The sequence below is a fragment of the Sinohyriopsis cumingii genome, unplaced genomic scaffold (assembly GCF_028554795.1).
Source record: "Sinohyriopsis cumingii isolate HCF-2022 unplaced genomic scaffold, ASM2855479v2 utg001518l, whole genome shotgun sequence".
Classification (NCBI taxonomy): Eukaryota; Metazoa; Mollusca; class Bivalvia; order Unionida; family Unionidae; genus Sinohyriopsis; species Sinohyriopsis cumingii.
This window is the reverse complement of record NW_028316010.1, coordinates 93,174-120,772: the sequence shown is the minus strand read 5'-3', so window position 1 is coordinate 120,772 and position 27,599 is coordinate 93,174. Positions and strand designations below refer to the sequence as shown.

General features: G+C 32.1%; 1 protein-coding gene across 1 annotated transcript in view; it reads right to left on the bottom strand.

Annotated features, from left to right (window-relative positions):
• The window catches only part of LOC149772056 (uncharacterized), a 112,491-nt gene that overhangs the window by 28,000 nt on the left and 56,892 nt on the right, over positions 1-27,599 (bottom strand). The window contains exons 27-48 of the mRNA XM_089947924.1: positions 21,225-21,429; positions 20,479-20,651; positions 19,815-19,985; positions 19,054-19,176; positions 18,499-18,624; positions 17,864-17,992; positions 16,111-16,227; positions 15,324-15,578; positions 14,553-14,681; positions 13,606-13,731; positions 12,906-13,037; positions 12,445-12,582; positions 11,491-11,745; positions 10,957-11,076; positions 9,971-10,093; positions 9,483-9,611; positions 8,914-9,030; positions 7,999-8,259; positions 6,363-6,626; positions 4,976-5,092; positions 3,862-4,113; positions 3,060-3,338 (exon numbers count right to left, since the gene is read on the bottom strand). Coding sequence (XP_089804050.1) covers positions 3,060-3,338; positions 3,862-4,113; positions 4,976-5,092; positions 6,363-6,626; positions 7,999-8,259; positions 8,914-9,030; positions 9,483-9,611; positions 9,971-10,093; positions 10,957-11,076; positions 11,491-11,745; positions 12,445-12,582; positions 12,906-13,037; positions 13,606-13,731; positions 14,553-14,681; positions 15,324-15,578; positions 16,111-16,227; positions 17,864-17,992; positions 18,499-18,624; positions 19,054-19,176; positions 19,815-19,985; positions 20,479-20,651; positions 21,225-21,429 — 3,741 coding nt within the window. The remainder of the gene's footprint in view (positions 1-3,059; positions 3,339-3,861; positions 4,114-4,975; positions 5,093-6,362; positions 6,627-7,998; positions 8,260-8,913; positions 9,031-9,482; positions 9,612-9,970; positions 10,094-10,956; positions 11,077-11,490; positions 11,746-12,444; positions 12,583-12,905; positions 13,038-13,605; positions 13,732-14,552; positions 14,682-15,323; positions 15,579-16,110; positions 16,228-17,863; positions 17,993-18,498; positions 18,625-19,053; positions 19,177-19,814; positions 19,986-20,478; positions 20,652-21,224; positions 21,430-27,599) is intronic.

Sequence of the window (27,599 nt, the reverse complement as noted above, 5' to 3'; positions counted from 1 at the left end):
AAGTACAAATGCGGATTTAGCACAACGCTAAATATTTGCAAGCTCTAAGTGATTTAATATATTTGATAACTAACAAAATAAAGAGCAGGAAGAAGATTTTTAAACGAAGACCTTGGAGTTGCGAAATGAACCACGTTAACAATACCTATGTGTGTTTCAAGTGCATTCTTGAATGAGTTCAAAGTGCCCTTGCGTATAAGATCTATGGGCATTTCGTTTGACTAGCTGGTCATTTTACTCAAATTGAACGCTATTCGTATGACTTCGTTTAAACGGTTGCGAATATGACAATGCCACTCTTGGACGAGGAGTGTATGTTTCTAGATGGGGTGTCACCATAGGGGAGGCCAAATACGGATGTTGGGCTGAAGTCGGTCAATAAAATATAGTATAGTAAACATATGTTGTGTTTGATTCTATATATAACAGGTAGTCATTGAAGGTTACAGAGCGGGGTGGAGGAGTGCTCAGTTCTTCGTACTCTAAAGCTGATCCAATAAGCCTTTTTTGAACTTTTGAAGCTTCTTTAGAAGATCAAGAAACAAACGAGAATAAAGTGAATTACAATAGTCCAGCCTTAAAAGTACTATAGAACACACAAGTACTTTAGTTTCCTCAACCGAAAGATAATTCTGAATGGAATTGATGAGTCCCAGCTTCAAACATGCAGCCTTTTATGTTTCATAGTGTTTATGTATCCAAGAACATATGTATTGATGGAAAATGAACCTCACTTTTAAACATGTTGCACATAATACCCTCCCCTTCTGTCTCTGTCTCGTTATCTTAAATAAGTTTGAAGTAATTACGGGAAACTTATAGTGTTTAGATAATAAATATAAAATAATTCCTTTAACTGATTGAAGTATCGTTGAGCAACATAGTTGCTCTTAGTTACTGGAAATCTGATACTTTTTTGCAAGGAGAACACAGAACAAATGAGATGAATATAAGACTACTTTGCACCATGATATTGAATTGGAAAATGCTACACATGCAGTGGTAAATTTTGTGGGATGCATCTATATTGATTCAGGAATACATAAGTTTCAAGTTACGGTTGATAGAACAGCTTAACGTTTCAATATGTAAGGCCATAACATATGCATCTGCAATAATGTTTACACATTTCACAGCTGAATGGTAACTTTGTTTTCCAAATTCCAACTTGAATGATATTTATATTTAATTTTTTTTTGTCTCAGCTGACAACATTCATCAGATTATTATATCACATTGGACAAATTTAACAGCCTAACAGAAAGTGTGTTGGAAATGGTTGTTGTAGAATGGACATTTGTTGCCTGTTTATTTCTTAGTCGTCGAGATAGGTGAGTGATTCCATGACAGAAGAACAAAATACAGTTAATACATATCATAAAAAATAAACATTCTGTAAGAATTAATAGATTTGGAAAACATATTACCAAAGGGGTGCATATTTGTGAACATTTTAATATATATAGCAGAAAATGAAGGAATGGGGTTGGGATAACATTTGTCAATACGTTATTATTATTGTTATTATTATTATTACTATTATTATTATTTCCCTTTCTTCTGTCAACATTCTCGTGACACATAATATAATGTCTGATGCACACATAAGTTTGCCGGGTTATACAATCTTTGCTACATATTAGAGTATCAGGTGTATCTTGGCTGTTCACGGATTCTGTTCATTGTCTATTGCCTGAAACTGGTCAGAACAACAGTTTTAATCCATGCAGTAAGTACGGATTTATACAGATAACCTGATGTGTTTTATCCCTTTTTTTTAACAAACCTTAAACATTCTCAAACCAAAACGACATAAGCACATACGTCTCTCATATTTAAACCGCTTTATATTTTTATTTGTAACCTGCTTTATCTGGTAAATCTAGTTTCATTCAAAACTCTAATGGAGTTGATTTATCGTAGCTTGTGTACTTAGTCTTTGATTTTTGTTATCACATCCTCGAACTAATGACTGAAATAACTTAAAACAATGGGAAACAGGTTTCTAGCTGCGAATCGTCGAAATGAAGTTTGGGCTGTGATTAGATTGGTAGATATCTAGATTATAACGCGAAGTGACTTAATTTTGTATATATTTCTTATTTGTGTCATTCTGGATTCATGTGCTTAAAGCTTGATTGGATTGTATCTCTAATTTTGGCTCAGACCAACTTATACTTTTATTTTCCGTTAAAAGGAATTTTGATTGCTAAGTTCCATAAATTAATTAATAGTTATCAAAATTAGCATTGGCTCATAATTATTAAGAAATCTGCGTTAAACGTATATATATATCTATCTCTCTCTCTCTCTCTCTCTCTCTCTCTCTCTCTATATATATATATATATATATATATATATATAGTGCAACACAAAGGAAATTTTACATTCAAAATATTCAATTCGATGGAAAATTAATTGTTTGAGTACATTTCTAGACTTATCAGAACATCTACTTGAGAGTATGTTTCTCCAGATATTCTGTATGTTAAGTACCGAAACAAATTTGCATATGTTTATAATTTTGATTTCTGCTATTTTACTTTATAATTTTTATCTTTTGCATACTCATTTTAGTTCAGGTTTACTTTGCGTTTATATGATTGTATGCAAACGCAACGTGAACTTGCGTATACATATATGATAGTCATCATGCGAGAAAGAAGTAATATTGGCAGACCAATGAAAAGTGGTTTGGTGAAAATAAATATTATTTTTTTCTGTAAAAATATCCATTATTTACAGTCGCTTTTGTCAAATGATTTATTGTCTTATTATTCTAAAATAAATCCACTGCTAAACGACAATAACTTTTAAAGTAATGAAATTTTCTACAAGCCTCTTAAACGTTGGTTTCATTGTAAAGGTTAAAGTGCGTTAACATAAGGTTTTATTTAAAAAATCTAAGAACATTAAGCATGCCATAATTTGCTTTCCCCCATTCGAAATAGTGAAATAATGATCAATAAAAAAGTAAAAATAAAGAAAAAACTTTGCATCATGACACATGTTATTTCACAATAAGTTACAGTTGGTAATGTATTGTTCGTGATAGTTACCGCGACAATACCGACTGTTGTTGACCTTCTTGTAGCCTTCGACGCATTTACAATCATACCCTCCACGTGTGTTTGTGCAGTAGGAATGCTCAAAAGTGCTGCAAACATCTATTGTCAAATTACATTCATCTCTGTCGGTAGTACAGTTATCTAGCCAGAAGAAATTGCAGATGCATATCCCAGTAATATGTTCACAACTTTGATCAGGATTCTGAGCATTGGTTGCATTGCATGGACATAGCTTTGAACAATTTTCGCCATATGTATTACCACTACAAGCTGCAACAGAATAGATTCATCGGTTGTTTATATCAGGACTGTAATAGATGCTTTTCATTATTAATTTATAAAAACGTCAACACAAGTCACCCTTGTTATATGAAACAATATCATTATTGAATCAATGGAAATAAAACATATAATTATCATGTAGGTCAAGGATTTACTAAAATAGGTTAATACGAATAATTCGCTTCAACAGATCCTAAATATTTCATATTTGTACACGACATACTTCTTAGATTTAATGTGCTTGATCTACAATTTCGAATGAACTTTTTTCAGAATTAAGTATTTTTTTTCTTCAAATTTCTACGGCTTAAACGGATTTGATCATCTTCAGTACACTATTAGATTGAAAGTGTACTTAATTACTGTATTCTAAATAACTTTTATTCACGCAGTTGAATAAAACAAACACATTGAAATACCAAATTACACATTTGTTGTGTTTATTTATTTGTTCGCGTATTTGCCTGGTTGTAGTTTTTCTGAAGAAGACTGAACAATTTTAATGACTTACGAATACATTCGTTGGTTAAATTCTTCGAGAACCCAGGCTTGCAGGTACAGTTGAATCCTCCGTCGAAGTTATGACACATAGAATTAGCTGGACAATGATTATCACGACATTCGTCTATATCCTGGCTGCAGTTACTTCCTGTCCAATTACTGTAGCATTTGCACCCGGTTACCTTGTTACATTCGATTGTATTTTCGGAAACACAGTCACAAGTATTAGTACAGTTCTTTCCCCATTTGTTATGCGGGCACTCTATAGAAATCAGGTTTTTTTTGTTATATATAACAAAGCTAACATAGAACGAAACGAAGAAAGAATATTTATCAAAGATGTATGTGTTACGAAAGACACACTACGACCTACAACTCACTGATGACTATCAAGCTTAAATACAGAAATGTCATTCAATGAAATATATGTCATACCATTTCATTAATACTAACAAGAACAAAAGGCGTGATCAAAGGAGATTGTTTTTCCATATTTCGTTTCAGGAGTTAACAGTGATATGTGCTCAAAACTGACATTGTATTTACAATTTGTTTATTTAGGATGTGTTCACCTCGCATGGTCTGTTTAAACAAACGAATAAAGCACACGACAACTCTAAAATTTCTGAGTCGTAATAGAGCTAAATTATAAGTAGAAACCCGGACATGTATCGTTTGTAAATGTGCTATTTAAAGTTATTTTTACTTTAGTTCATATAACTTATCTATGAATAGAATACAGCTGTGTATCCATATGATGGTAGCAAACAAAAGTGATAATTATCCAGTATAATGACATTCACCGCTTGCCTTGCAAGGGTGAAATGGAGCAGGACACATATACAACACTGCAATTAGAAGTATATCTAAAACATTGACACCGCTTTCGGTATCCAGTGCGACAAAGAAATACATACATACAAATTCTTTATACGTGCATGGTTTTGACCTATAGCAGTATAAATCACACTTTTTAACATTTCCTCAAAACAATTCTGAAGTAATTGCAAGAGTAAATATTATAAAATCCGGATTCATATCAAGGTTGTCTAGACTTTCTAAATTTGGACAACATTAAATTGTCATTTTTGCACAAGGGAAACGAAATGGACTATTGCACGTACCAGTACAGTTAATGCCATCTCCAGTAGCACCTGCCTCGCATACACAAGTATAGTTCCCATTTGTGTTTTCACATCCATATGTGCAGGAATCGATGCCCTCCAAACACTCATCAATATCTTAAAATGTGGACATGTAATACAAATTAGTCTGAATGCTTTCTGAATAAGATTGAGAGATATAAAAAATAAGCAGCATGAATAACGTAGCCCTTATCGCACATTAGTCAACTTTACCGACAACAAAAAGAGGAATGGCTGAGGATAAAGATCCGTAAACTATTCTAACAACGCTGCAAATATTATTAGACAAAGCTCATAATGAAATACTAACATCAACGTATCAAATATAGAAGGATATGATGCTAATATATATCGTATATGCCTACTAGAAGACATGTTTCTGTATGTGTAAAGCAGAATTCAAATCTTCACAGGCATTGGACGCACAAATATTTGAATATATCCAGATTATATTCTGCATTTTGTGACAAATCGTTTTTGTTACCATTTGCAAAGTAAATACGGAATGTACAAAGTAAATAGTTGATTTCAGAATGGATCCTTCCTTAAAGTACAATAATTTTAACTTTGAAGTAAATTTGAGATGTGTTATATAATGGACGAGATATCTATATGGCTTAATTAAATACGTATTTTCTATATCGCGCTTAACATATCGTTAATTTTTTGTAGCCGGTTGTCTATTAAATATTATGTGCATTGCAAAAGAAATTGACTTCTCGATGGCTAAGTATATTGTTTTCGAAATGTAAGTTTAGTTCTACATAAAGCGCCTCAATAATCATTTAAATATATGTGATTGTCACGTGATGAAAATCATGACGTAGTAGGTTGCATCTGTTTCAAGTATCGTTAGGCAGCAAAACTGCTTCTAGTTGTTGGGAATCTGATTCTTAGGTTCAAAAGACAAAACACATGCCATAAATGAAATAAACAATATTTAATAATTGGTATTATCTCAAATAAGATTACTGACTGAAACAAATTGGGAAGTAGTGCTTTTTAGGCTTTACAAAACAAACATATGATAGTTAGAACTTCCATATTCGGGTGCTTATTAAATGTGCTAGCTATTTATAGTTAAGACCTATTAGGTGAACGTTTCTCGCAAATGTATAATCTCTAAATGTGCGCATTGTTGATTTTCTCCTAATCCATTTAGAACATATCAAAATTGATTTTCAAGGTCCAATAATAATAACACAATATTAGCCCTCATCCACATTTGTATCGGAATTCTCATATGTCTTTACTTTGGAAGTGAGACTATATATATTAGGTGAAACTAAGCTGCATGACTTAAGTGTCTCCTTCTTAAAACCAACATAATATGTATTAGCTAAAAACAATATCGGTGTACAGGTACCTATGCAGCGGTCTTTAATGTCAATGGTATAACCAGGAGAACAAACGCATCTATAAGATCCTTGTGCATTATTGCACGTTTGATTTGTCTCATTACAAACATTGCTTCCTTTGGTGCATTCATCCACATCTTCGCTGCAGTTTTGACCTTGCCATCCAGGTTTACATTTGCAAGTACCATTGACATGATCACATGTAACTGTATTTGCAGCATGACAGGTACAATTTCCATTGCAATTTTGGCCATAACGATTTGATGCGCATGCTAAAAATCCAAAGGAAATAAATGATATTAAACACAATACTAACGTCACAAAGCACATACCTTTTGTTAGTCATATCAATATCACATATTTTTTTATAACATTGTTTTATTTCAAACATTTGGGTCAATGACAATATTCTTATGATTGGTGTTCTAACGCTATAGAATTCACGTTAAAGGCTAGGTCACATGGCATGTGTAAAATACATGTATCATACGTTAAATCAAGGTCAATTTACCAGGTTTATGTCACCAACTAATTCGGTCAATTTCGGCCACGAATTAATTTAATTGAGGTCATGTAAACATCACATGGTTCTAGGAGAACCACTGTACTCTAGATATGTCATGATCACCCTCGCCGCTGACTGGTTCAGTTACAAAAAATCACATGTTGACTTTTAAAGATAGTTCGCAATATGAAAATAATTTGAATACTAGGAATAATATTCTAGTAACTTCCAACTGTTGATTAATTGCAAACATAGTGGCTAAATGCAGCAATTATAAAAGCAACATGTCCTTATCCAGCTATATTTCAGTCTTGTCAGCAATAAAGGGAATTTTTTTATTTTATTGATTGTTCTTTGGAATTGCGGAGCAGAAACCTTTGCCCTCTGAACTGTCAGTTTATACCAAATTATATAATGAAACATTCAAGGACTTGTTTATTGATTTAATCGTGTTGGAATAACGTGAAAAAAGGATATTCGTGACATTCTTCTGTCAGTAGATTTCACCTTAATGAAGACACGTTTGTATAGTAGAACAGTTATTCCTCCGTGGGGCTTTTACATAAGCACGTTCAAACCTTCATTCGGAATACATTTGGATCGTTTCCACTCAATGTGAGATTTAAATTACATTTACAAACGTCTAGATATGATACCATACTGTAATTATTTTTAATGTTTTCACTTTGTTTGACTGTATAGTTTAGGGAAAATATGTATGAATTGGAAATTGAATGCCTCTTGGGTTTTAACCTTTTGTAACATACACTAAAATAGCATAAACACAATACACACTATTTGATAACATAATTAGAACACATTCAGATTTCCTTAGATTACTGTACAAATATACATTAATGTATAACTTTACTACATCCAAACTTTGCAAATATATTCTTGACAAAATGTTACATAACATAATTTTACAATAATCGACGAGTATTAATGTGTGGTATCATTTATCAAGCTCTATTATTAAACAACATGATTGATGCTTTAGGAACATTAATAGCAGCCCAAACATAAATGAGAAAAGTTACTTATTACTAAAAATAATCGGTTTTTATATGTATTCGTTTGTGTTCTGGTATGTATGCGAACAAAGATATACATATTTAGCGAGATTTATTACTACTCACGTGAACACATCCCATTGTTTGTTTTGATATACCCAATGTTGCATTGGCATAGATACGTGCCCGGGAGCTCCAAACATTTTGAATTTTCAGGACAGATGGCTATGGTACTATTACATTCTGGCACATCTTCCTGACAAGTATAACCTGTCCATCCCGTCTTGCATGAACAAGACCCATTCTCTGGACTGCATGTATTTGTGTTGGAGATATTACATAAGCATTGTTGTGTACAGTTGTCTCCGTATAGTCCCTCTTTGCATTCTGTAACAGACATACATACATGCATACAAACATACATGCACACACACACACACACACACACACACACACACATATATATATATATATATATATATATATATATATATATATATATATATATATATATATATATGTGTGTGTGTGTGTATGTGTGTGTGCATGTATGTTTTTATATATATATATATATATATATATATATATATATATATATATATATATATATATATATAACCAGCCGTTTAATAAATGTTCCAGGCAAAGTAGAATGCGCATATAAATGATCTGAGACATAAGAAGGATTCATAATAATATTCATTCAGAATTTCTTGCAGCAAATCCTATTAGCGTTTTTATTTTGTATATCACATAATATTACTCGTATATGTCCAGATTTCGTAATGAGAAGATGCAGTCGAAACATCAGACTAAGCCTTAATAATAATCTATTTTACTGGTAAGCGATGAAAATAGTAGTGATTTACATTAATAATGAAGTTATATGTGAAAATAAAATGTCCTATATTACCTTGGTCATATATTATTTTGAGATGTTATTAGCTCGAAACAGTGTGTGTGTGTCTGTGTGTGTGTGTGTGTCTGTGTGTGTATGCGAGTTGTCTAAAACAAACATTCACTGATATTAAAAGTACTTACTCACGCATGTTGATCCATCGACTCCAAGTTCTTTACCTGCATTACATGAGCATGTGTAACTTCCGTTGGTATTTGAACATTGGTCTGAACAGGGAGAGTCGATGCATTCATCGATATCTGTGGGCCACGAAAGGAAATAAACATTTTTATATTTATGTATGCCAGCGTTATAAAAATGATGTTGATGTATTTGTTAAGTTTGCGAGTCAACTGCTAAATTATTGAAGTTAAAATTAGTCACTGTTGTGCATTAAATATGTAAACCTGAGAAAGGCTATGCATTGAAACGCAACTGTGCAGGATATTTCCTCATTAGAGAGTATCTCAAGGAAGACTATCGTTTACCTATATCTTGTTACATCTAATTGTTTCATCATATTGTCCTTGTTTTATATTTCGTCAATAATTGCTCAAAATGTGTTTATTTTATATAGGCAATACCAAAACCCCATAAACGTCATGCCTCTGTGAAGTATCTTTCGTCCTCTAGAATTTATAGCTTTTTAACTGAAAAACAAATGTAATGGTTACATTGTAAATGTTTCAAGTACTTAGATACATCGACTCACCAAGGCATCTGTCTGAGCTATTTTTATATCCTTTCGCACAGTAACACTCCGCTGACATGTTCCGAAAAACACATAACGCACCTTTTCCTTCACAGTTTCTTACAGAAGATGAATCGCACTGATCTGCAGCTGTAAGACAATGCGAAAGAGAAAAATATCAATCAAACCCGATATTATTGTTGTTTAATACATTATGATCAAAACTTGAATGACTGTAATTGTTAAAATGTTACAAATATTTATTAAAATCGGCATTTTGAGAATATAATAATATCATTCAAGCCAATTCATTGGCATAAAAAAAATAATTAAGGTAACACAAACTTGAAAAATATATTTGGCTTTCAATGTTATTAGCAATTATAATTCCAGTAGCATAATCACTCTTAACTTAATTCAAGTTAGGGAAGGTACACTGAATTATAAATTGTCTGCAATGAAAATTAGCCCAACAGATAAAATATTTGATAAGATATAGGTAGACTTACGGAGGCAGGAACGTCTGTCCGCAATATTCAAGCGAAATCCTTCTTTACACGAGCATCTGTAGCTTCCCTCTGTGTTATTGCAGACTTGTGAACATTCATTTAAACCTTTACATTCGTCCACGTCTTAAACAAATAACAATGATGAAATATTTAAACACGTTCTTATTATTTTAAAGTTGATAAAAACGTATTAGTACACACTGACACTATTTTCCTTAGCACAACAGTTAATAACACAAACACGCATATATATATATATATATATATATATATATATATATATATATATATATATATATATATATATATATATATATCAAAGTCTATATAACATTCATAGAAGACTTTCACATCAACAGTGACATCAATTATCACAAGATCCACATTAATAATAATAATAATAATAATAATAATAATAATAATAATACTAATATAGTATTGTTTATAAATATTACTGGTGTAGTAGTAAGATATATTGTGCTGATGTTTCTTACTTTTGGTGATTCTGGCACACATATCATATGTCACTTTTGACTTAAAATATTATTGTTCATGCTTTATAATCGTCTACATAAGAAGAATGACACTCTCATCATGGATCCCAAAATTCGTTTGCTTTGGAAATTGTATAACTGTAGTTGGATAGCCACCTTACTAGTTATGTATATAATAGTATACTTGACACAGATATAATGCCGCCGGAAAGAAAAGTTTCAATGGCATTTTAATGTATACAAATACGTTCCAGACATCAGAACACGAATTCAAAGACAATCTATGTGAAGCAAACGCAAGGTCGTATCTGAAGAGAGATGCTCATTAAAAACATTTGTCTTTTATCACATACACAATATTCAACATTGAATCATTGTTTGTGTCCTCGGGAACTTCAGCCTCGTATGCACGGGGTTGTCATTATATAAATATTCATCTGTAAACCCCGAAGGTTAAAAAAAATGGAAACGTTAATATTTCACATCATTTACCTTTACACTCTGTCCCGTTTTGAACAAAGCCTGCATGGCAGCTACATATATAACTTCCATCGGTGTTTTCGCATATTTGTGCGCACTTTATAGGACTCTTGTCTTTACACTCATCGAAGTCTGCAATAACAAGGTTGAGAAAATGCATTTTAAACATCACTGATGTAGGCCTCTTCTTTTTGTATAGAGTTTGCTTACGCATTATATTCTTGAATATATATATATATATATATATATATATATATATATATATATATATATATATATATATATATATATCCTGATTTGTATTACGTTATTTCATAGAAAAATAACTTAGGGTTAGGTACCTAACTTATGAGATCTTACCGCGCTATTAAATTAGTCTGATCGCAAAGCCAGTGCACCTTACATTATAGACCTTGAACATCACCACCAAGTTTTCCTATGCATTTATAAATAAATGGCAGGCACAATTATTGTCTACAGCAAGACAGTTTTTGATAATTCAGTCCTATCTGCCTTTTCTTTCAATAGATGATTGTTTGATCTCACCTGTACAAAAACCTGTGACATTCTTTATATAACCATGTTCACATTCGCATTGGTACGATCCTGGTGAATTGTGGCAGTAAATATGGGTTCCGGAACATACACCTTTTGTACTGCATTCATCTTCATCCACGTCACACTTGTCTCCTGTCCAACCACTTTTACAGACACATCCTGTAACTCTGTTACAGGTTTCGACTCCGATTCCACATTTGCATTCCTCGGTGCAGTTGATTCCATAATGAAAACTGTCACATTCTACGAAAAGTAGGCATTATTAATTATTGTGGATACATCATCTACAGCTTTAATGATGGTTTAAAACATCGGTAACATGAATGTATACTGTACCAATTATGACAATGTGAACATACGCGCTATCTTGAAAATAGTATGGATGATTCTCCACTACAAACGAAATACGTCATGCATCATATACGTGCAGATATCAATAGTTTGCAGTACACGAATAGGTCAGACGCATCTCAAAGAAATGACCTAGGCACATCATTTGATATTAATGCATTCAGTACTGAATAGTGTAATGGAAAGATTGAATATGCGATTTTATGTATATATTGTGCTTCAGTGCCTCATGCATGGTGTCTAGAAACGTTTATTGATGATGTGTCCATAAGATGTATTTGTAAGTCCGTAGCATTGTGGATTTACAGGCCGTGTCGCATTCAACTTAACATACCTATTTGAATGTGCATATATCCTATTAATCTTCAGCGGATATATATATATATATATATATATATATATATATATATATATATATATATATATATATATATATACAAAGAGAGAGAGAGCGAGAGAGAGAGAGAGAGAGAGAGAGAGAGAGACATATATATGGTTAGAGAGAAAGAGACATATACAGAGATAAGCAGAGACAGAGAGACAATGAGCAGACAGAGACGAGTTTCCACCAGGGGAAACAACTTTAATTACCTATGCAGGTGCGGCCATCTTTGTCTAATTGGTAGCCAGAATGACATGTGCACACGTAACTTCCATTGGTATTCCGACAGTTCTTCTTCTCACTACATGTGTTAAGTGTTCCGTTCTTTTCTGTGCATTCGTTTATATCTATGATAACAAAATTCATTATGTGATTTCATGTTAAAAGCTGTTGTATACGAATTCGAAAAAGTCATCTTCAATCCTCATTTCAAAATTCTTTACTTGAAACATATTTAAAGACTGCTGGAAAGCCAAGCAGATATATATATATATATATATATATATATATATATATATATATATATATATATATATGTATGTATGTACGTATAGATAGATAGATAGATAGATAGATAGATAGATAAATAGATAGATAGATAGATAGATAGATTGATACATAGATAAATAGATAGATTGAAAGATAGAGAACATAACGTGCAAATAATTACCTATGCATGTCTCGTTGTCAGATCCAAGTTTGAACCCGTGACTGCATCCACATATAGCGGTATTTTCTTTTGGGTCAACCATACAGATTTGGCTACATTGCAGTTTTCCGTATTTGATACACAGCGTATCAACTAAAATATGTAAATAACAGGATTTCAGGTACGTTTATTTTAAATGTATGTTTTCCATGTTATATATAATTTAATTATGTCATTTACTGCATACATATATCTTAGCTTCTGCATATTGTACATGTTTCCATTCTGAATCTTTGTTGAAAAGACGTAAAATATCATCACGAAATTAAATAAACATGTGACATATTTCTAACAATTCAACGCATAGTTTGAAAATGGAAACATTTTAAATATGACCTAAATACGATCGTAATTTTAACCGATATCGCTACATTTTCTTTAGACAAGTAGTTCAGTTTGGATAAATATGTGTGTTGTGCACATTCTAGTCTTGGTATAATTGTAGCTGGATAACTTATATATGTTGTTGATATTCAGTTACGTATTACATCATTTTACTTGACAATACCAGCACTTGTCGACTAATTGCCTTTCTTGGATACATCATATGCGGATGAATTCACAATATTGGCTTTTTCAAAGTATGGAATATTTGACAATGTTGAATTTTTAAGCTTATTATCATAAGATGTGGTCAGTCGAGCATACTCAAAATACAAACCAGGTTTACAAGCTTTTCTGTTAGTTCTTAGCTCGTATCCAAAGTAGCAGGAACATGAAAACCTTCCAGGGGTGTTCTCGCAGACCTGTTCGCATCCTGACTGACCTGTAGTGCACTCATCTATGTCTAAAGAAATCAAAATTAACAAAAGATATACAACTTGTTACGACTAACCAAACTATATGAAAACTAATAGCCAACTCCAGTCGGTATAAAAACTAATACCCAGCTCTAGTCGGTCTAGAATTCTAGTAAAATATGAATACTCACACCATTGGCAGTGATTTTGTCCTGTATACATCCATCTGTCCTCTTCGCATTATCTTATTTGCCATGTATTACTATTCAAGACCAACTATATGCATGTAGACTACTTACATCCAATAACACATTTCGCTTAAAATAGTATAAATACAATTATGCCAAAATTCTTTTATTACATTATGTGTTTTTGCATATGCATTAATTTGTACACAGCAATAATGGTGGGTATAATAAAGCAATCATATTAATGAACAAATAATTAAGTTCTAAAGAGTCGAACTTTGTCAGTTAAAGTCTATAGTGATACGAATATATTTCAGATTCAGGAGACGAAAGACACATAACATTGCAATCTCTTTTGATAATATGCATTTCTATCATTGCTATCATATTGCTTTATATCATAAACATGAAAATGTTCTAATGACTCAATATTTATATTAATAACGGTTACCTTAATGAATGTATTTTCAGCAAAAGATTTAATCAAAATATTTTAGTTCCACCTATACAAATAAAAAAATAACTGAACTACATAATTCAAATGAAATTCATAGTGGCCAACCTTTATCATGAAAGACACTTAACAAGTTAGAAAAAAATTAACTTGGGAATATACCGCTGGCAAACAAAGAGCTCGCTGTTTAAACTGTGTATTACCAGTTGCCGACTCTTAAACATACCTGTACATTTGGTGTTATTATATTTGTCGATAATATATCCAGATGTACAACTACATATGTATCCTCCGATGGTGTTGGAACAGAGCTGTTCACATTTGTTAAGGGTATGATCGCTGCATTCATCTATGTCTGTAAGATAAATATATATATATATATATATATATATATATATATATATATATATATATATATATATATATATATATATATATATGTGTGTGTGTGTGTGTGTGTGTGTGTGTGAAATAAAATCAGATTAGTGTTTATTATGTGATATATCCTGCTAAAGGTAACTTTGATACTTATAGATCACAATTCAGTGTATATTATAGTACTGTTTCAGTCATGAAAATTACAGATCAAATTTTCTACATGATACATTAATATGTTGACAGAATATGCACCAATACTATTTCACTTTTTTGCGCCACTATAGTCTATATTTCAGCAATCAGTTTATCTATACATTACAAATGTTGATACAGTAGTATAAATATAAAGACAGCATACGTAGGCCAGTGTCATTTTATCATCTTAAATGTTTAGTAGTAATAGGGACTTAATCAAATTATCTTAAAATCTATAAATTGTCAGTTAGTCTGTTATTGGTACAGGGTCTATAGCTTGGCAATTTAAACATGTTTCATGCATACTAATTTATTTTGTATTCATTTAATGATCTAGACAAAACTGTCTGTGTATGAAATAATTTCTTTCCTTCGGATATTTCAATTTGTTTTATTGATATCGATGATGTCGCTGCATACAAACCTCTACATGTGTTATTTACCGCCTCATATCCTGATATGCAATTGCAAGTATAGTTGCCTATAACATTAGAACAGGTTTTAAGTGGGTCACCACAAATACTCTGGTTCTGTTTGCATTCATCAATGTCATTGTCACAGTTGAGTCCATTCCAGCCGGGTATACAGACACAACCCCTTATTGGATCACATCTCATAACTCCCCGACCGCAATTACAAACTTCCAAACAATTGTCTCCATATAAAGGGTAGCGGCACGCTGAAACGCAGATTGTGAATATATGCTTTAAATGGAAATATTATACTTTAAACAGTACCTTTAGAGACAACTATATATACTTGCATTTACTTTAAAAATCACATGTTTTTACAACTAAGACAAACAATATCCAGCGTCAGGTTTTATATGCTTTAGACATGCACGTCATCGTAAAGAAATATCATTTTCGAAACAATACCAACAAAGCAGTGCACTTACATCCAGAAAATATTTGGAAGAACATATTAGAAATATTAATTATTGCATAATATATGTAAATAGATCGATTTAAATGAATCCACATCAAGATGGTTCCCTTGAAGTAACGGATCTAGAGAGCAAGCCTATTTGTTCAAGGTTGACTGCATACAGTCCCTACATTTCACACTAAATTTCACGCTATATTGGTTACAAATAAAATCAATTGCTTGGAAGTAAATTCACATATTTGATACAAAATTCACTAATGGTTTATATACAAAAATAAGTCATAAACAGAATATATTAGGTTAAAAATAAAAATAACACTTGCCTAAACATGATGACTTGTCCGTTCCTAATGAGTAGCCAGGTAGGCAGGAGCAAATAAAACTGCCTGGAACATTGCTACATTTTTGAGAACACACATTCTGCTCACATTCGTTGACATCTGAAAGTATATATATATATATATATATATATATATATATATATATATATATATATATATATATATATATATATATATATATATATATATATAATTGTAAGACGTATTTTCTATGACGCTTTAATTAGTTTAATATATGTGCGTGTTTATGTGTATTATCTATTCATTTGAACTGAATTATAACATTGTTTTAAAAGTTTACACATTTTTTGTTTTACAGATAGCATCATCTTGTGGGTCATTACATTATATGTAATTAGGAAACATGATTACATAGTCTTTATCGAAAGAAGATACGGAGATAACTTTTAATGTTACATATATTCGAGACTGTTGTATCCGAACAGGAAGCTCAATAAGCCATGTAATATTGTCGGAAATACTTGATTTAAATAATCCGAAATAAACATATTTCGACAATTATGCAGCAAATATTACTGTGTATAGTCGTAGAGACTAAGAGTCTCAACAAACGTTTCTGTGAAATTCTACATTGCAAACTATTTATGAGATGCAAGAATTTGCATGGTTTCTCAAATGATGTTACATAACTATTGTATTTATCGGCAAGGGTACTTGTTAATGTCAGTTGGTTCTGCATTTTCGCTAAGATGAAGATATGAACTGTGTTGTTGTATTTCAACCAAAAGAAGTAGTATGTGATTTCTTGTGCATTGTGGTAAATGTATGATTAATATCTATACTATATATATAACATATATATATATAAATTGCCCCATCATGCATCTTTTACGTTAAGATAGCTGCAACCGTTGTGCCTAAGCCTCATGAGAAACACCAGAAAATATAGGGCAAACACTGAAAACACCATCCGTATCATTAATTAGCATAGAATTGGGCAATTATAAATGTGGATATGGACCAATACTGATGCTGACGTTTGACTGTTTTAAACTATGAATCTTGTTTACATCGATCTGCTAGTTTTGCAAAAACACGTTCATTGGTTATCATAGTTATCAAGGGGGAGAGTTGCGTTTCTTTATTTTGCTAAGAATTCCTTTAATTTTATAAACTACAGAGTCTTCTAACATAAATAGCTACAAACAAACGGTTCTGTGTTGGCACAGATTAGAATGATGTATTTTATATTAAATTGACGAAAACTAATATATCTCCTTACCTAATTATTTAGCATTCATTAATTATTCTTTGAATAATCTAGTTGAAAATAATACCGCATACGCCGATGTTACACTCAGATTTAAACCTAGTAACTTAGTGCGTTGAATGATAACAATAATGAATGATTGTAAACGTAATCTATTTAAGATGAGATACAGACGTTATAAACTTATAAGCAATTTATACCGAGACTAAAGCAAGTTGAAAAGTGAAACGTAAGATATACATATTAATGACTTTCGGTACAAATAGGTGATGACATAATATGACTGTATGCGTATCTATTTCTCGATATTTGCCAATCTTTAAAATGTAGAAGAATGAAAATACGCGCCCTACAAATGTAGCTGAGACAAAATTTTGTTGTTCTTGTTAATATTTTTCTGTATTGAAACTGGTTAAATATTTTGTAATATCAAAGCAGATTTTAATGCAAATGTATATATTATTTATCATGTAAGATGTATGACAAAATAAATATTTTAGCAACCTTCGCAGATGTTATTATCTTTAAGACGATAACCAGCTAGACAAAAACAGGATGCGTTTCCTTGATTGTCTGTGGCACACCCATGAGCTTGGCTGCAGTTTGTTTGTTTGCACACATCAGTCTGCTGACCTAGATTAAAATAAAGTTATAAAGATGGAAAGATTTATGAAATTCTTAATCACGAACGGTCCTTCCTTATATATGAAATAAATGAACATATAGGGTGTTAATGCGATTTTGGAGTAGCAACAAAGAACTATAGGCCGAACGGTTTCATAGATATTCACAGCCACAGGAAATATGTATTTTTGGCATCAAAGTCTTTTGAATGATTATCATGACTGTGTGAAGACTGAAAAAGCATGATTCTGAGTTGCATCGCTCTAATTGAAAGATTATGCTATTACATTAAAGTCATATTTGTAGGCTACATTATACACTGAAATCTAAAAGTGAAAATGTGAATCGCTACTAATCATACGAAAGTGACTTGCGTTCCTGCCAGTGAAATGATCATAAGAAAATTTAGACCTTAACTTTAGATACAAATGATACAACATCTTTCATTCATCTAAGTTTTTAAAAACTTAGTTTACTTATATGAAATGACAACAGTGCATAAGAAACAACTTTACCTTGCACGCATTCTCTTCTAATAGCGTTGTATAAGTAGCCACTGTGACAAGTACAAATAAACCCTCCTTGTGTATTGTTACATATCTGATCGCAATTCGATATGCCCTCCTCACACTCATTGATATCTAAATACGAATCAAAACCTTGGATTGGTAATAAAACTTATCAACATAGAAGAAGGTATAAATGAAAAATGAAATATAAATAATGTAGTTAGGAACGCAAACATACAATCATATACATCTAAAGGTACATGCAAACAATCACGGAAAGAAATGTTACATTGAATATAAAATTATCCTCTCCTCAGTAAGAATGCATGGTAATGTGCTTTAAAACATGTGTTAAACCTTGTTGAACATTTTCCGATGAAAACAATCTTCAAACGATTAGAACGTGATATTGCCCGACGTTTATATGTTGAAAACATGACATAAATAATAAGTTCGTGTAATCTAGGTAAACACAAAGCTTCAACCAATTGTTGGCATTTATTATATAAAGTTTCCACATATCTAATAGACATACAAATTCCATGAATCATGTATTCCTACCTTCACAATCTTTTAAATTTTGGCCTAATCTGAATCCACTGTTGCAGGTACAGTAATAGCTCCCCTCCGTGTTATTACAGTATTGACTACATCCATGAAATATTTTTGAGCATTCGTCTATGTCTGTGAAAAGGGGAAGACAAAATCAATTTGCGTAAGCTAACATGAGTAATATGTGAGACATATACATTTATCGTTATTCCGTTGAACATTTTTCCAAACCAATGAAACCTTTTAATCTTAGTATGTTTGCAATCAAGATATATGTAGAATATAACACGTTAACAGTTAATGCATATTACCTATACTGTGTTTTTCTGCAATTGCATGGCTGCACAACGTAAAATGATAGCACAGGTTATGACGTATTATCGCATCTCATAGTTGTTGTCACAATATTATGAACTTTGTAATTAATTGCAATATTCATTTTGTTATGGGCAAATTGTTTCATTGTCTACAATACACAATTAACGGTTTGTAGGAAATAAAGGGACTGTCTGAATCAATCGATACGAGAAAGAATATAAAGCGTTGACCTTCATTCGACACAGTCAGTGAGACGTATCTGAGCTGTGTTTGCTTTCTAGATTTAAAAATAAAGGCCAAATGAAACATACAACATATGAACTAAACGATGATTGTGGCTTTCAGTAGCATCAGTGGAAAAATATTTAATGCATGTTGTTGTGTATATGTCTCGGTTATATCTATTTTATATCTCCCTTGATACGCCTCTCTAATGTAGGCTTGTGCCTTACCCTCACACTTAGAAGTGTCGTTCTTCCCATCTGTGTAGCCATTAGGGCATGATGAACAGTTATAAGCTCGTTGAAATGCTTCGTGGTCATTAGCAGGGATGTCTGTGCAATTCCTGAGAGGAGAGCATGGTGTAGAGGCGCAGCCATTGAAATCGTTTTCGCAATCATAGCCTGTACGAAGAAGGGCAATATAAACTTTATAATGTTTTTAAACGCACATGATTTAAAGTCTCATAGAAAGGTCTATACAAATTAAAAACAAAATAAAATCCCAGAACAAAACAAAGAAAAACAAAAACAAAAACTCAAAACAAACCTTGAATTAATTTGTATCAGAGGTATGCATCAATTTGAAAGGTGTGACTTAATATTTTTATTCATATACGTTTCGATGACGAACACATGACGGGGATATCATAATTAATTAGTGTTTCTCGTGATTTTATTTATTTTAAGATGGTATTATTTTTATCAAACGTGTAATTGGCACTTTCCCATATCAGACGATTTGGTTAACACAGAATAAGATCTAAATGTTAATAAATTGGATGTATTAACAACACCAGTTATATTTACAAAGAGGATTCACATTATTATTTAATTATATTAAATTCGAAATGTTGACTGACATTTTCAGGTCCCATCCGTTATCTATTTACTTTACCTTGCCAGTACAAACTGCAATTGCATGCGGCATATTTGAAATTTGTAGTTGCTCGTGTATCTGTCCTTTCTTGTGTAAAAATACATGAACCATGTCCAGAACAGCCACTGCAAAGCCATATATCCAGAAAGAGTGCGGGTGACTGCACTCCGCTATCGTCTTCTGCTACAACACTGGTTTATAAAAAATTGCAAAGAGACCTTTGTATAATTAATCACTAACATATTTAAAAGAACACGGTCATAAACAACGAAACAAAACAAATCTTAATGCTAGTGTGCACGATGGTACAATCTAAATAATTATGGAGGAACAGTTATTTACCTATAGGGATGAAAAATGTTTTCTTGAAAATATGAAACATGAAAACATAGGAGAATAAGTAAAAATGAATTTATATACACCTGAGCTTGGATCAATACATTCATTACCTCTGACATATCACCAATGTTATATTTATCTAAAAATGATAATTATGAAGCACAGTTCTTTCAGGTGGCAGTATCTAATCCATGTCATTAAGTATTTATAACACATGTAATATCAACTTACCATCATGTGAGATACTCGTGTATGCATTATTCTTCCAGTTTTGTTAAAGGACACACACACACACAGATATATATATATATATATATATATATATATATATATATATATATATATATATATATATATATATATATATATAGATATATATATATATATAGATATATATATATATTCACAGGTACATATATACCTACCCCACAGACACTGGATTAGTATCATTTAAAAGAAACGAAATGTTTCCACTGCTATCGGTGTTTCGTATAATACTAGCATTTGCTGTATTTTCCAGTAGTTTATAGGTAAATTCCCCATCATCAGATCCATTTATATTCAAAGACACCCTGTCACCGACTTTCACATGAAGAGTACCGTTTCCAAAAATTGTCGGTATTTTATTTTCTAAAAGAAAATAATACTTAGCAAAGTAAATGTGTGGAGGAAGGGAAGGACATGATAGAACATATATCGTCATTACCTCTGTCATTACACAGTCTTTATCGTTATCATTCTTTACACCATTATTACCATATTACCATATTTAGCATCACTATTCTACTGTTAATGGTTTTAAAGACCTGACAAAACCATTTTGAGGACCACAACTACACACACCACATTTCAAGGAAAGGTACTTACGGAACAAAACAATATCTTTATTCATTTAGAGGTTCTAATACTTCATTTGGTTCACACTTATTATAATTTGTTACCTGATTACGGAACCTATATATTTCTTAAAAAAACTTCGTCTACATCACGCACGGAGCAGATATGTGAAGTCATGCACTTGGTTACGTATGCTAGTTTTTGTGTTCTTCGGACAGCCTATATTCATGATCACTAGTTTTAAGTTGTCTGATCTCAGGTATATTCTGCAGAAAACCATGATTCTGGATTGCATTATCCGTGCCAGTGAGATTTAAGGAATATTGCTCTGGCTTGGTGGCTTTTAATGATCAATATAAACACATCAGTTTGCTAGTTAGTTGCAATATTTTAGTGTTATAATTTTTGTAACTTAATTAAAATGAAAACCTTTATGTATATGATCGGCATATATGCCGAATCATATAACGCGGACCATTTGTTAGCAAACGTATATTTTTAAAAAGGAAAGTTATATTGTTAAGGTGTTTTATGTCAGCAAACATTTACAAAGTTCAATTTTTAGGTGTTTTAGAATAAACATTTAGGTCAACCTAATTTCTGGAAGTATAAAATTCCAGTTTAAAAAATTACGTTACTTGACGTTTATTGAAATAAAAATAAGAAGATTTGAAAACTTACAAACAAATAAATTAAATCAAATATAAACTAAATCAAATATGCATAACACTTCCCCCATAAAGAAACCAAAAGATTTGTATGATAAAGTATTGCTTTTACTATAGGTTAATTACACATGAATTAAAAGGAACTCTTATAAATTATATAAAATGTACATGAAATAATACGTTTCTCTGCACGGGAAAGTTCATCTGCTATTAAATTACCTTTCTTCTTGATGTGCCTGATGTCAATGTCATATTCTGATAACAACAAACATCATCTTAGTAGTCTTTGATTTATATTGTTCATTTTGCCGATGAAGTTAAGGGACTTGTGGTGACTAAACACAGTAATTGAAGAAGGAGCTGAACTGAAGTTAACTTCAATCTGTTGTAATGCCAATATCAAAACCAAACATTATTTCTCTATTGCTGAATAACTTTTTTGGTGCTTAGTTGATTTCTTAGAAATATAGCACAATTGATGATCAACGTCATTTTTGTGATCTTCAATCAATACCGTTCCAGCCCCTATATCACCTGCATCTACGTACAATTCAAATGATTTGCTGAAATTTGGAGTTTTAAGAACTGGTCCGCTTTAAAGTATGGCTTTTAACATATCAAAAGCCTGCTGACATTTGTCAGTCCAACGGAACTTGTTTTCTTACTAAATAAATTTGTCATGAGTTCAGCAATTAGAGACAAATTGGAGAGAGAAAAAAATTGCGATCGTATCCGGCCACACCTAAACATCGCATCAGTTGCTTTTTATTAATATGCACAGGGAATTCAGAGATAGCCTTGACCTTAGCGTATATTGATTTAACTTGTCCATGTCCCACAATATTTCCTAGAAAAATTAAACTAGCGCGGAAGAACTCACGTTTTGATAAATTAATTGTCAAACTTGCATCTGTGAGTCTGTCAAAGAATATTCGAATTGTTGCTAAATGTTCTATCCATGTGTCATTGTAGATGATGACATCATCAAAGTAAGCATCACAATTATCTAGACCAGAGATAGCCATATTTATGAGACGTTGAAAAGTGCATGGAGACCCTTTCATCCGAAACTGCTTTACGTTATATTGATGAAGTCCATCTGGAGTCACGAATGTCGAAATTTCCTTTGCTCTTTACGTTAGTGGAATTTGCCTAAATCCTTCCAGAATGTCAAATTTGGTGACATAATTGACATTTCCGATCTTATCATTATAGTATCAATTCTTGTAATATAAATGAACCTGTCTTTGTCACACTATTCACCTAACTGTAGTCAGTGCACATACGAAACGTTTTATCTGGATTTGGAACAAGTATGCATGGTGAACTGCAGTCAATTTTAATTGTTTCTGTGAAATCAATCTCCAGCCAGTACTGAATTTCTTTTTTAATTTACTCCTGTTTAAGAGGGTCCATCATGTACGGTATTAATTCACAGGTTTGGAAACATAATTTTCAACGTCATGGAACAATTTGTTTGTACTTGTAGAAACATCTGGAAATAAGTGCTCATATTCAAAATAATAACCATTTAAGATCATTTCTTTCTTGCTCTTAAAAATGTGAAAGTTTCTGGTCCAGCTCTTTCATAACTTCTGAATTCCGAAGATTTTTTCATTCTAATATCTCTTTCAATATACTGATTTTGCGTGTTGTTGTGGCAAAATTGGATTTGTTTTCGCCTCACAAGAGTATTTGTGATGTAGGTTAAATCATTTAATTTCCTGTCAACTCTGTAGGGAGCATAATACTTGGCCTGAAGAGGATTTTCTGGTATGGGCAAGAGAGCCAGGACTCTAGCACCAGGCTGAAAACTCTTTTACTTCGAGTTTTTTTCATATTGTGCCTTTGGTTGAGTAGAGTGCGGTTTTGCTGTTGCGAACTAACACGCCATTGACAACTTATACTTAAAAATGGAAACGTAATAAGAAGATTAATTTTAGTATCTACATTAGAAAGAATTTTCTCTTTCAACAACTTCAGTGTACCACGCAGAGTGTCCCAAACCTACTTCAAAGGGACTGAAGCCTAGAGACTCTTGAACTGCTTCCCTAACAGCAAACAATAGTAAAAGAATGCCTTCATCACAATCTTTACCTGTATCAAAATAATATTATCTGATCATACTTTTTAAAGTCTGATGAAATCTTTTTAAATGTATTTTAGCTCTCAGGGTGATAGGCATAATATTTGAATTTTGAATGTTTAATTCGTACAGAACTTGGTTTATAATGCCAGACATGAAATTTGAGCCTTGAACAGATTGGACAGATTTTTGAAGGCCAAATTGAGGAAAAAATCTTCATCAAAGCTTTTACTTTTTTTAAGATTTAATATTCCTTGAAGGAGTTGCCTCGGGAAACCTTGTTGATGAACACATTATGGTCAACAAGTATTGGTTCCCTGACTTAGTGTTATGTGTGGGACCAATACAATCTACAACTGCACAAGTATGACAAGATCTACATTATTTATAAAAATCACTTTTTATGTTTGGCCAATAAAAATGAGATAAAATCTTGTGATGAGACTATTTAGTCCCTCAATGACCAGTCAAAGAAAATTTCATGGGCCCTACAAGTATTTTCTGTCTGTAAAGGTTTGGAACTACAATATGGCACTTCACTGACCACTCCTCATCAGCATGAAGTCTGCATTTTCTAATAAGAATTCCATTTTTAATGAAATAACAGACAGGAACTTCAGTATTTTCAGTTTCACTAATGGCATTTGGAAACAAACAGATCTCTGGATTGTGATTGTCGTTTGTCACCCTGATTAGATCAAATAGAATGAGTAGTTAAAAGAGGATCACTGTAGTCAATACCTACTGAATGATCCAAACAAGGAGTGAAAGTGACCTGATCAAAAGCCTGACTAATACATGTGTCAGCTAAAGGAATAATTTTCTTATCAATATCATTATCAAGGGCTTTCCTTATAATATCACTGGTAACTGTACAAATGATGTGCTAAATCAGGGAATCGTTTTCAATTGGATCTACATTCTGATCAAACAAGTCTTGTCAGTTTCAGGTGCATTATCCACAACGTTGTCTCCAGCTAGTTTGCTGCCTAGTAATACATGAATACCATCAACGGGTAAAGCATACACTATTCCGACAGTCAAAGGTCCTGAAATTAAGTATGATGACAAATTTACACACGGTAGAGGAACATTAGCAAAGCCGCACTGTACTCCCTGAATAAGAACACTCTCATTAGAAAAAGACATTCAGAAAAATGCAAAGTTATTGTCAATAAATGACTCTATGAAGCTCGTGTGTCCCTTAAAATCTTAATATGGATAAGATTGACCAAATCACATACTAGTGATATAGAACTCTTCGATATCAATGGTTCATAATTATCCATAACACAATCAGTCTAAGGTTTATTAAACCCACCAAATATATTGCTTTTAATACATGATCCTGACCTTGACTTCTTAGAAATAGGAGTATTTGGAATAGGCCTATTTTTAAATTTGTAGCAATCAGAAATAATGTGTTCTTTCTTCGTGCAATAGCAACATGTAGGAAGCGACAAGGATCTTAGATTTATTTTCCGATGTTGGGCAGTTTGAGATTTAGAAGGGCTTGCATTAGGCTGAAATACTTTTCTGTCAGAAGACTTGAGTAGAAGTCTTGTTTACTAAAGGAACGTAATGAGTTACAGAATACTCATGAGCAGCATCAGGAGCATGCTCGTCAAGATAAGTCTTAATGTCACTATGGACAGAGTTATTGAACTCTTCAAATAATACAAGTTGTCTGAGACATTAATGATCTTGTTCAACTTTCGTGGCTGAGCACCGCCTATCAAATAGCTACTCTTTTACTCTAGCAAATTCGTCATAAGTTTGTCCAGCTTCATCTTGATAGTTTCTGACTTTTTGCCGATGAGACTAACTCATAACCCCTTAAGATGCATTCCTTAATCCTATAGTATTTACAATTTTGGTGAACTGACAGTGAATAGTAAATATCACTAGCTTTACCAATATGTACACATTGTAAGAATTGAGTCAAATGCTCTCTTAGCCATTTCAAAATTTAAAAATAATAATTAAAAAATTGTCTACTTTCTTTTTCTCTAAGACCGGACAATATCTTAATATTCTTTGCTAATCAAAACTTAAATTTGTATTTGAAGTGGGAATGTGCTTTTGAATTGTCAGCTCCTTTTCTTTAATTCTAAATTAATATTCCTTCTCTTTCTCTCTTTCTTTCTTATCTAATTACATTTGCCTTTCTTGTAACTGCATTTTTTTTTTTGTAACTGCATCTGGTTTTCTTTCTCGTTCTTGTCTCCGTTTCCACTTTCTTCTCAAATTGTAACCGCATTTGTTTTTCTTCTTTTTGAATAACATTTTTTTCTGTCTCTTTCTCCAATTGCAACTGCATTTGTTTGTTTCTTTATCAATCTGAAGTTCCAGCTTCCTGAGCTCAAATTCCATCTTGTATTTTAATTCTAATTCCTTTACTTTTATATCAGAGTCTGATACACACTTACTGATCGAAACCAAAGCACCTTTATCCAATACATTCTTTTCTTCCAAGCACCGGACCATGCTATTATTTTTATTTTTTGCTTCGTTAAGAAAGCCTTTGCCTCAGAAAGATCGTATTTTCTGGCAAGTTGAATTAATTCATCTTTATTGAAAAGATTCTAACTGTTCCTGGGTAGGATTTGAGAGAAAGATTTCCACTTTTCATGACATTTCAGAAAGAGCTTGCGGATTTCACTAAAGATTTCTAAATTGTAAAATAATACTTACGATTATAAATTGATGTATGAAGCTGGGAGATTTAAAATTTCAAATAAACGTTTTCCGAAATATTTAGCAACAATTCAAATATCCTGAGGACCAACGATCCAAATTCTTGTTGCTTGTTTAGGCTTTAATAAGCAGAAACAAAGAAAAAGTGAAAACAACAAGCTTAGGAAAATTTTATACAATAATTCATTTCTCTGGAAAAACCATATAAAAATGAAAAAGAATGAACTTATAGTTTTAAGAATTGGAAGGCAGTGACGTATATTGTAGCTAGTATTGTGCTGTTGTGTCTACAGTTCTTTGTTGTTTTACAAACACTATTGCGGTGTTTGAAATCCGAATAAAATTTCAAGAAATGTCTTTGTCCAAGAATTCTGTATGAGCATTCAAATATTTCCAGGAAAATAATTACCGTTTTAGAATCCCATAATTTAGAATTAAAATTATGACTTTTTAACTCCAAACTAGTCACTAACAAACTGATTAATATCTTTATAGACAAATGTTAGACAGCC